Source organism: Miscanthus floridulus, chromosome 1 (assembly GCF_019320115.1).
Source record: "Miscanthus floridulus cultivar M001 chromosome 1, ASM1932011v1, whole genome shotgun sequence".
Classification (NCBI taxonomy): Eukaryota; Viridiplantae; Streptophyta; class Magnoliopsida; order Poales; family Poaceae; genus Miscanthus; species Miscanthus floridulus.
Window position 1 is genome coordinate 30,510,622 of NC_089580.1, and position 11,779 is coordinate 30,522,400.

Genomic DNA, 11,779 nt, shown 5'->3' on the forward strand with positions numbered 1-11,779 from the left:
TTTTTGAATCACAGGATGTTACAGTGGCACCTGAGGAAAGAATGAAAATTTTGATGCATTCTATAACTGAGGGCAAAATCGTCTTTTTCGCTTGCTGTTACAAGGAAAACTAACGAAAGTGGCACGTAGGTAAAAGAAACTTCGGGCGAAGGTACTGAGGAACTTTTCAAAATTTCAATGGCACGTAGATTATTTCGAACTTTTATAATAACGTACAGGTAATTATCTCATTTATTTTTGGCTCCGGCTGTGTGGCTGATCCTAAGCTGATAAGCTCAAGCGAACGTAGCCGAGCCACAGCCTGCCGCCACAGCACAGGAAAAGGTCACAACTGCACCAGGCGCAGGCATCAGCTCTGGAAGGTGAGCCCCAGATCTCCGCCTCTCGCCTGAAAAAAGAGGGTCCTCTGTGCCGCCACCAAGCACTAGCAGGCACTCGTGCCGGCGGACGGTGGGTGGTGGCATTGGCATGCATGTCAGGGTAGTGCGTGGGCGTGCCCTGCGGCCCCTGGAGATGGGCCTGGCCGTGCCATGGCGTGTACACAGGACAGTAGGACACACGAAAGGCACGAGCACAAAGGGCATGCAATGGCTTCAAAAGGCTGGGGGATCACCGCGGCACTACGACAACCTTGGCTTTGGCTGCCTACTGCCAAGTGCCAACAGTTCTTCAGGGATCAGGGTTGGTGTTAACTGTGCAGGGGCGGCAGGCCTTTCGTGATGACACGAACCACTGGCTGGACCTTGGCCAGCTTCAGCTTTCATTCGTCTGCTGTTATGTACTTGTACAGGCATTGGTCGTAGTCGTAGAACTTGTGGTTCATTCATCTCATCAGGTTACAGAAATCCAAGGGGAATCTATGCCTCGTTTTAACCGGACGCAAAAGCACACGAGAGGCTTTCGGAAAAAGCCTACGGGCGTGGCTTGCTTCAGCTTTCTCAAAAGTTTTCAAAGCGTTGGAGTACGCGAGAAAGGCTAAAGGCCAAGGCTCAATAAGGCCTTGTTTGGATTGTGAATAATTTCAAACCGATGAATAGTAGCACTTTCGTCTTATTTGATAAATATTGTCCAATCGTGGACCAACTAAGCTCAAAAGATTCATCTCGTGATTTCCAACTAAACTGTGCAATTAGTTATTTTTTTTACCTATATTTAATGCTCCATGCAAGCGGCTAAAAATTGATGTGATGGAAAGAAAGTGAAAAAACTTGGAATTTGAGAGTGATCTAAACAAGGCCTAAAAGAACAAAATCTCACATCATTGTTTTTCTCTATCCAAATGCTTGTAGCCCTGTAGGAGTACTACCTTCTTCCGAGCATTGATGGCTTCAAGTTTGTTCTGTCTGAATGAAGGTGACAATGAGCCGGGTCATCTTCAGGACAGAATAGTCCGTGCCATCATCAGCTTACAACGACCAACAATAAGCTGCTATGGAGTAGATCTCTTCCTTTCGTTCGTGTTCCATCACACACACACACACAAAAAAAAAACGGAGCAGGTCCAATCTTATCTTCCTTCAAAACGGTAAGCAATGAGGCATTAGCGATGCCAGTTTCGGCGGATATGAATGAAGATGCTGGAAATCTTGGCGACGCAGGATATGGGGCACCAGCCACCAGGCACCAGCAGTACCTAGTGGTGCACCAGCTTTGCCAAACATTTGTGGGTCATTTCATGCGTTTCTGTCCCTGCTCCAAGAACTGCTTTTCCCTGATCTTCATGCAATGAGTGTGCATGCATGTCTTGGTACAACTCGAGTAATATAATCTTTGCATTGACGAGATCTACTTCTTTAGATTTCGCCTTTATGAAGTTTTTTTTTTCTGTCTTTGTTTGCCAAGAATTTAGCTCTTCTGGGTCCTAGCTAGACAAGAGGGGTTCCAATAGGGTTTTGTGATGTGTAAGCTTAAGCCTGTTCAGAAACGGGATTGCCGCCCATGAATTTCAAGAAGTGATCTGGATCAAAGTCCCAGCTACTACCTGAGACCAAAGTCTGGCAATTGCAGTTGCCTAAATTCCACACAGTGCGAATTGCTGTTCATCTGAAGCATTGTACTCCTACATGTATTCAGGGGCGGATCCAGAACGGGGCTGCGCCCCGGGCTGAGCTGCTGATTCACGTTCAAAATAGTTTGGTCTTGCTTCCTAGGCCTCATTTTATCTAATTAAGATCATAGTTTTTTAGACTAAACACCACATATGTTAAAGGGGCTACATAGACTCGCCCCGGGCTGCAGCCCGGGCCCTGGATCCGCCCCAGCCGGGGACCACGGTCCCCCCCCCCCCCCCCCCCCCCCCCCCCCCCCCACACCCCCCCCCACACCCCCAACGACAAAGTCTTATGCCGGCACAAAGTTTAAGGTGAAACATTCCGCTATAGAATGTTACAGCAGTAAAGTGTACTCCCTCTGTCCCAGATTAATAGTCGTTTCCGGTTTTCGTGTCACAAGTTTGACTCGATTTGTAGAAAATACTAGCAACATTTGTATCTCCAAATAAATTTATTAAAAAACTAGATTCAAAGATCTTTCCGATGATACTAATTATGTACTATAAATAATAATATTTTTTAATATATATTTTATTAAAGTTGTTTCTCGGGAAGCGAGAACGACAGATATTCTGGGACGGAGGGAGTACATCGCAAGGGACAAAGCTGAGGAGACTAAACAAAACGATCAGCATTCTATTAACAACTCTTAGTATTACGTTTCTCCTCTGCAGAGAGTGACGATTGGAAACCACTCTGTAGGCTCACATGTTTCACGAGAATTGGCTGTATTAGTGGAACGATCAGGACTAATGGCCGCATGCATTGAAACGCATCACGGCTGGCTGGCTAGAGATTCAGAAGACGCTGTCAAGATCTAGTCGTCTGGCAAATGTGGCTCTTGGCCTCTCACAGGACCTAAATTCCTCTGACAGATAAATAAGTATCCCCAACCACTGCCCATCATTGGCCCCAGCAGTTCGTTGCTACGCATTTTCCAATTTGTTTTCGTGCAAGCTGGTTGGCAGGGATCAAAGACGACGGGGCCGCGACAAGCAACGGGGCATGCAGAGACAAGGCAGCCCAGCTTGCATTGGCAGGATGGCACGCAAGCGTGGCAAACGGGCAACGAACGAGCGGCCAGCCGAGCCGGCGACAGAATGATCGTGCGCGGCATCGCAATCGCTGGCACTTTCCGCTTGCCTATGTGAGAGGGCCGGCCGGGCGAGCGATGCGAGCGCGCACGCGGCGTCAATCATACGTGCTCCGGGAGCCGGGAGCCGGGACCCCGGCTCCAATCCGTTACCACTTCTTGTTTTCGTCAGGGGACACGAACTCTAGCTAATCTGGTGATGGATTAGAGATCGGAGAAGAAAAGGAAAAAATTGCAAAAATGACACATGAAAGATTGACTCCTTGATTATGTTGACATTCGGATGGATGACAAGTGGGTCCATCTGTGTCTATGAATGTGGGTCCAATGTCAAATCTGCAAACGATCGATGTTTCGAGTCCCATTTTTGCAAATCTCTCCTCCGGCCGTGCCCAATTCACGGGGCGCACAGCACGAGCGGGCGATTTTTGGGGTGTAAACCGGTAAAGCCGGGGGATTCCGGCCGATTAGTCGTGTTCGCAGGAGCGTGGGAACTGCGAAGAAAAAAAATAGATGAGCCAATTTTATGGCGGTTATGGGTTACTCCGTATATTATATATGGCCCCGTTTACTTGTCTTATAATTCGTACTTTTCAGTTTGTTTTTTCAGTCGGAACATTATTTTTCTCTCACAATAAATCAACCGAAACAGTGTTTCGGCTTGTTTTTTCAGCGAAGCGAACGGGACCATATTGTGCCGGTGCGTTGCACGGGGTTCATGAATTTTTGGGCATACATGAATTTACAAATGTGCTTAAAAATGGACTGTAATTTTCTATCAACTTTTGTCATCAGCTAATCCTTACACTCACCTATTTTATGACTCTGTTTGCCTGTCACACGCAAAGTCTTGCAAAAGGTTAAGTACCCAGTGTGCCCTCTAGCACTGCTGCATGTCCTAACCACAATGAAGGAAATCCTTTTGTGGGCAGTCTGTGTTTTCATCTGGGGTTCTGAACATTCTTCTTTTCTGCGGAAGAGGCTGCACACATGCCTTAACGCACGGTGATACTCTTCAGAGCAATGTTTTCATGGTTTCACAAGCACGCTGCACTTACTCAATACAAGGCGAAAAGGAGCACAGAACACCGTCTTTCTTTAGCATCAACCCAACAGATGGTATTGCAAGCCAAGGCTGGGGCAACTCCAGGAAGACAGCATCAGCACCACAACAATGCACAATACTCCTCTAGCTAGGAACCCTTCCCCTTGTGCATCCCCACATACTGTGATGAGGCTGCTCAAGCCAGTCTTCTCAAAGTCTTCCCTTGCTGAGGCGGCCCTCTGCTTGTGGAAATCGAAGGTGTGGACGCGGCCATGCGGCGCGACGGCGCGTGCCAGCGAAGTGGTGAGCGATCCGCTGCCTGTACCGGACTCGAGAACAACGCAACCGGGTACAAGCTCGAGGTAGGCCACGACGAAGCTGATGTCAGGAATGTAAAGGATCTGGGTCCGGTGGCTGAGCACCAGAGTCCAGAGCTCCGGGTCGGCGCCAGGAGGTGCACGAACCCACTGCCTGTCTTGCCTCCGCAACCTGTGCCGAATATCTTGGATCCGAAGGGGCGGCCGATCCAGTCGTCGTGGCAGACAACACTGAACCGGCTCTGGAGCAAACCGCCGGTGCGAACGGCGCACATCGAATCGTGGCGCTCGTACACCACGACGGTGTCGCCCTCCGCAATGCAGCGCTGCGAGGTGGGCTTGTCCGAGGGGTCGAGGGGGACCATCATGGTTGTGGAAGGATCACGGGCTAACGGCGACCGGGCGGGGAGACGGAGACAGGAATAGTTGCGGCCTCCGCTTCGGCTTAAATCTCGACTGCACTGCACCAGCCCAGGAGCTCACAGCTCGGCAAGCAGAAGGGCCGCCCACCTACGGCGCGCGTGCGAGGCGAGCGGCGGTTATACTTGGCCATGAAGCCCGCTGTCTTGGCCCGGCCCAAGCCCGGCCCAGCCCGGCAGCTAGCGGGCCCAGGCTGGCACGTCCGGAGGAACAGGCCGTGCCTGGATCTTACCCCAGGCACGTGGGCTGGCACGGCATGGCCCGCTCCTCAACGTGAGGCCCGGTGGTGGCCCGGCCTGCTCGTCTGCAGCAGGCCGCAGCCTCCTCCCCCGCGCAGCCCCACGCTCCGACCCTCGAACCCTAACTCCCCTCCCCTCTCCCTCTCCGCCGCCCCGCGCAGTCCCCTCCCCACGCGGCCTCGCCGCACTCACTCCTCTGCGCCGGCAGCGTCGCACTCCGCCCTCCCTCGCGACTTTGCTCCCCTGTCCTCCGCTCGTCGGCAGGTGGCGCCGCGTTTCCTTCCCTCCTCGCGGTTGCGCCTCGGGAGCGAGTGCGTCGGCCCCAGGCTCCGCGCCTCGGGTGCGCTGCCGCGGCCTACGAGGCCGCTGGATCCAGCTCAAGCAGCTGCCTACCTGTCTCGCTTTCCCCGCCTCTCTCTCGTCTCTGCGGCCTCTTCCATGCACCGCCGTCGGCCTCGAGCGCGGCAGCCGGCTTTGGACGACCGGATCTGGCGTCCCGTTGCCTGCTCCGACGGTTGACGCTGCGGATCTGCCTCGAGGCCAGGGCGAGCGCGCCGGCGTCGACCGCCGCCACCGCGCTCCCGTGCTGCCCCTCGCCCCCTACTGCCCCTTCTGTTCTTCCCTTTCCTCTTTCTGATGCCACCGACGCGGCCGGCGGCCCCCTCGACCTCGACGCTGTCATCGCCTGCTGAAGCGGGCCTTAGGCTGGCCCGGCCTCCCTAACAGGGCGTGCTTATCGGGGCAGCCTGGCTCGAAAATCGGCCCAGTAGGCTGTGCCTGAGCCATAGGTCAGGCACGGTGCCTGCCTCGGCACGGCCCAGGAGGCACGACATGCCGTGCCGGCCCGAACTCCATCGGGCCGTGCCTGGCACGGGCCCATGCCGGGCCAGGCTGGGGCGGCCCGTTGGACATCTATAGCGTCGGCAAGCGGCTCCTGGCGCGCCTGTGATGCGAACGGCATCCTACAGCCGGTGGGCTTGGTGATCCGTCCCCGACGCAGTCTCCGCTTCTGTTTCCAGGGTCGCGAGCCCGGGCGAGGCGATACAACGTACTCCTACGTGGAGACTGATTGTATCAGACTCGGAGAGACGGAGACGCACATCGGACTCGGAGGCGCGCACACGGAGTGAGTTTGACGACACCTCTCCGTGTTTTTTAGGTGTAACAACAGATAATAATGAATTGAGTTTGGAAGATTCTGCGCGCTGGGCTCACGTACCGGGCGTAAATCTCAGACTTGTTTATTGGGCTTCATATATGTGGGGGCTCGCTGGAAAGAGCTGGTTAGGTTGGCCATTGTGCGTTTTCTCTTCCTCTTTATGCATAGGGGAAAAAATCATTTAGCTCTATGAACCATCGTTCTAGTATGATTTTTCTGCTTAATAAACTTTAAAATTTGACATGTTATCTCCTGAACTCCTGAATATAAGTAAAAATATTAAAAGCTCGTGAAAATATATCTACAAGCTCAAAACAATTAGATTTAAATCTAGCAAAATCGAAAGAAATATCTAGAAAACTTCCAAAACTTTCTAATCTAAACGTGTTTAGAACCTTTTCACCATGAACATATGCAACCGGCATGAATGCAATACATTCGTGTTGGTTGTTTATTATCTTTGGTCATATTCTGCTGCACTGCTTCAGCAACTATACATTCGTGTTGGTTGTTTCTTATCTTTGGCCCTATTCTGCTGCACTACTTCAGCATTATTTTTCAGCGAACGAACAATGTTTTTCTCTCACAACAAATTAGCATAAGCCAAATTTTAGCGAAACGAACAAGGTCTTTTTTGTTGTGAAAAGTTTTCAAAACATGCTTAGACATCGATTAGAATGTTTTGGGATTTTTTTGTGTCTTTGGATATTTTGTACATTTTTGAGAGCTAAATTTAATTCGTAAAAGATTTTAAAAATATTTTTACAAGCTCTAAATATTTTATTTGGATGGTTAGTGTCCCAGCCTATCTCTAGAATTTTGTTTCCAAAATTTTAGAACCTTAGAGATATTTTTATGGTTTAACAACCTTATTAAGTATTTATCAAATTTTTTTAAATAAGAAAAAAAAACAAACGTCTTCAAAACCCACTTCAAACGTGTAGATAGGTAAGTTGAAGGGTTTTGAAAGTTCAGAGAGTAAGATCTCTAGTTTTTGGAGTTCGATGCGATGATAATCTAGACATAAAATATACCATTTTTCCTTATGAACACGATGTAATCACCGAATAAATATCTAAGCCTCTTGTAGCTATATGAGTTAGAGTAGCACGTGTCTAGACACAGTATATTGAGTTCGATCCTGAGATGAATGAAACCCATGACGTGATTGTTAAATGAATCTTTGAGCCATAAATCATCGAGATAACTATGAAATAAATTTTACATCCCGTTATGCACAGACATCTATATCTGTCTATATCTCTTAGAATCCTAAACCTCACTAGAATATTATCTTAACATGCAAGGTGTTCACCTCAATAATCCACTGTCACTTGCAATTAAAGTTCACTAGCACAAGCAGTTATGATATCTATCAGCCTGTTTGGTTGGCTGATTCGTATCGTTGCTGGTTCGTGAAGAAGAACTATTGGCTGGTTTGTGTGAGAGAAAAATAATGTTCCGGCTGGAAATTTACGATCGTTTACGACAAGCCACAGCTAAACGAACATGTTGTACGTCAGTTAGACACATCATCCACTAATATAACATACATTTAGTTGTCCACATCAACGTGTCACGCTATCCATTAACATTAGTTTATAATAGCTAAACCCTTCCTAAGAATTATATGAATAGTTTAATTTCATTATAAATCAATAGCAAGGCGCGGGTATCCTTCTCGTATTTGTTATTAGGACGAAGAAGAAAAGGGGCTTTTTCTGCTTTGGAAAGAAGTGTCGGTACAGTGGTTCTATTGGGCCGGAAATATCACTCCTATTGGACCATCGCGTGTTGTTCGTGCGGTATGGACCAATTGGGTTGCTGCTTCCACTCAAAAAAAAAAAAAATTGGCTGCTTCGCTGCCTTACACGTTGGGCTTTCCCAAAGCCCAAATAGCCCACCCCCCATACATCGCACGATTCCGGGCGGCGTGGCGCCATGCTGGCCACCCACATCATCCTTCTCCAGTTCTCCTCCGCCTCCGCGTTTGACTCTGCTCCGAGCCTAGGCAAAGCTGCAAAATCTAGAGTGAGTGAAATGGCGAGCGTGGCCTCATCGAGGTGTTCCGGCCTTCTCTCGCCGAGCCTCGCCGAAGTCCGATGCTGCTCCCGTCCGTCCTCTTCGCTCCGCCTGCGGCCGCGGTGGGGCCTGCGCCAGCCAAGGACCCTCGCCTTCGTCGCGCCGCCCGACTCCGCGGAGCCAGAGACGGTGCGTTTTCAATTTTCATAGCACATCAAAGATTGTGTACCTGAAGTTCTCGTATTTTTATTTCCTTGCATGCGAAATGAACCCGTGGAGATTATTATTCTTCAGAGTAATCCGAGCAAAATCATAGTCTGCTAGAACTCCTAACCTATGTAGATGGTAGAAGGCACAAACAAGTTGCTGGAATTTTGCAGTCTTGAGTCAATACTACTCTTGCTAGGTTATATGCCAATCACCCAATGAGAAGGGCGGAGTGACGTGGTTTTTTTCCTTTCATAGGATGAGCAAGCTGTGAAAGCTGAGTCTACCGAAGAAGAGGCTCGGACTAGTACACTCCAGGATGCTGGGCTTACAGCTCTCCCAAATAAGGATCTCAACAGAAGGGTAGCACTACTGTCTACTCTTGGGGCGGTGGCTCTCTTTGCATCCCAGAGGCTCAATCTTAGCGAGGCGTCTCTTAAAGATCTTGCAGCTAATGCGGTGCCATATGAAGAGGTCAGCGTTTCTGTCCTTGATGTGGATTGTGTGCCTGGTGAAAATACTAGAGTTGATATACTTGAACTATACTGTGCTTTGTGTTTATTTAGTTAATTGGTTGATTTCCAAAAACAAAAATAATTGGCTGGTATTTACAAACTGTATCATTGGTTTCTTCTTTTTTCGCTGACCTGTTATTGAATCCATGCATCTTTGGTTTCTTCAGGTTGTATTGATATTCTTTGCTTAATACACGATTAATCTAGCTCCTGTCATGATGTTACTAACATTCTTCAGATTAATCTGTTCCATTCTGTTCACTTTGTTGAATTGACTTTGACCAAAAACCCTGTTAAGCTGGAATCACATTGTTTTGTAGATGTTTTTCTTCACCATAAATGCTTACGAAACTTAACCTGATAAATTCATCTGCAGGCTCTTTCAAATGGCAAGCCCACTGTTGTTGAGTTTTATGCAGACTGGTGCGAAGTCTGCAGAGAATTAGCTCCAGATATATACAAAGTTGAACAACAATACAAGTACACCACTTTTCACATTTCTGAACTTTAAACCTTGATTGGGAATAACAACTGTGGTTCATTTCATAGAATCAATGCCTGTCCATGCTTTATTGTGTTGCCTATCCTATTAACCACACTCGATTGGACCTTGTTATGGGTGTGACAGCCGGGATACAAGTTGCTGCACGGCTGGCACAGCCAGCCACCATCAGTTAAGGCCTTAAGCAAGTTAGATAAGATAGGATTATTGTCAGTTTGTTAGATCTATTGTTAGGAAGTTATGTGTTCGTTTTGTGCAAGGTTTGGCTCTGAAGGCTGATCACTTACTGTTTCATGCAATCAATCAAACAAGCAAGCAAGAAGAATTAATCCAAGTCTCCCCAAGAGTCATAACCACCAGCTAGCAGCTGATGCTGTCCAGCTGTGTCCTGGTGGTGTTTATCCCTTATGATCCTATAGGATAAGAACAAACCTTATAGCTGGACTGCTATATATGGAAATTAGTTCTGTGTGGATAGGTTTTCCTCACTTGATCATTCAAAGCATACACAATCATATAGCTTAATTATTGTAATTTCTTCTTATAATTAAACTGGATAAACAGTAAGTATAGAAGTTCTGTTTACAAAGTGTTTCACACTTTCGCCAAGTTTCCATGTTCAATGGCGCAATGATTATCCAACATCAAAACACAATTATTGACCAAGATCATCTTTGAATTTGCTGTCTTTATTTGTCGGGTTCTCACCAAAGCTATTTACACATCTCGAGCGTTCTTTCCAGGGACCGTGTCAATTTTGTAATGCTGAATGTTGACAATACAAAGTGGGAACAAGAGCTTGATGAGTTCGGGGTGGAAGGCATTCCTCACTTTGCCTTTCTGGATAAGGAAGGAAATGAGGAAGGCAATGTTGTTGGGAGACTTCCAAAACAGTATTTTCGTGACAACGTGGTTGCACTTGCTTCTGGTGATCCCAATATACCTCATGCACGAGTGGTCGGTCAGTTCTCGAGTGCTGAATCTAGGAAAGTTCATCAAGTTCCTGATCCCAGAAGTCATGGCTAGTAGTTGTTTTCTATGTGGGCAGCAGTAATTCTAGTTTTAATGTCAGGACCAATTGACAAGTAAGCCTTTCTTTCTGTTAATCTCGTACAAGTCATTATGTACGTCTGTTATGCATTTTTTTTTTAAATAAAATAGCTCAGTTAGTTTTAAAAAATGCCTCGGACGTGTACTTTTTCAGGCCTGTTTAAGATTTTATATCTTTAACAAGATACTATAGTAGGTTACCACAAGTTTACAAGCTGTGGATTTCTTTTGCACATTGAAATGGCTTCCTGCCAGCCAAAAAAAAAACATTGGACCTTTTGTGACCTATACCACAAGTTTTTGAACTATGAAGCTAATTTAAAATTGCCTTAATATAAAAGAAATGAATCACAGCAAGTGGAATTGACACTTCATGATTGTGATCTATACCAATTTTGACAACTTACAATCGTGTTTTTGCAGGAGGAGATGCTAGGCTATACTGTAATGTAGTAGTATTCAGTCTCGGTATCGAACATGGGGGCGCTGGAAAGAGGTGGTACATTCCAAAAAATCACAGAAGACGCAATCATCTTTGGGACGGTGATATGCTGTGCATGTGCCTGTGGATTCGGGGTCCATCTTCGGCGCGGGTTTGTCAGTGATACTGAAACGGTTGCGTGTTGTACGGCAAATGCAGAAATACTGTTGTATGTTTTAAAAACAGTAGGGTGAGTGGATCATGAAAGAAGCTTGCTTTTCTCCTTGCTTTTATTCGTTGCTCGTGTAACACATGCCAGCCAGCCTTGAACACCGTTGTCAATCAGGTCATCTCCTTTTGTGTAATCAGGTTGTCTGCCACTCCGTTGCCCGGCGACCTTTTTGCGTACTTATTTTTTTATAATAAGGAAGAAAGAATTATTATTGATTCACAATCATTGATCGAGTTGGTAAAATAGTTGTGAGCTCATTTCCAACATCCATAAATATACACAGTCCAAACAAAAGAAGAAAAAAAAACCTGCTGTTCTAATGATTGTCAATTATAAGGCCAGATCGTCTCGAGGAGAAGAACATCCTGACCATTTGCGCTTTTTTAATAGCTGATGATTGAGCACCGTCCCACGAGAGAAAATTACTTAGGGTTTTACCTGTGTCATTAAAAAAGTTTACAATAATCTACAAACCATTAAAAAATTTGAGCTCTCGTAAGTGTCAT

General features: G+C 47.1%; 1 protein-coding gene and 1 pseudogene across 1 annotated transcript; one reads left to right on the forward strand and one right to left on the reverse strand.

Annotated features, from left to right (window-relative positions):
* Positions 1 to 4,198: 4,198 nt before the first annotated feature.
* Positions 4,199 to 4,874, reverse strand: LOC136477411 (uncharacterized; annotated as a pseudogene).
* A 3,378-nt stretch (positions 4,875 to 8,252) lies between these two features.
* Positions 8,253 to 11,495, forward strand: LOC136477418 (thioredoxin-like protein HCF164, chloroplastic). Its single transcript, XM_066475577.1, has 5 exons — positions 8,253 to 8,535; positions 8,812 to 9,027; positions 9,445 to 9,548; positions 10,314 to 10,655; positions 11,044 to 11,495. Exons 1-4 carry the CDS (start codon positions 8,266 to 8,268, stop codon positions 10,594 to 10,596), a joined length of 873 nt encoding a protein of 290 aa, XP_066331674.1. The 5' UTR covers positions 8,253 to 8,265; the 3' UTR covers positions 10,597 to 10,655; positions 11,044 to 11,495.
* Positions 11,496 to 11,779: the final 284 nt, after the last annotated feature.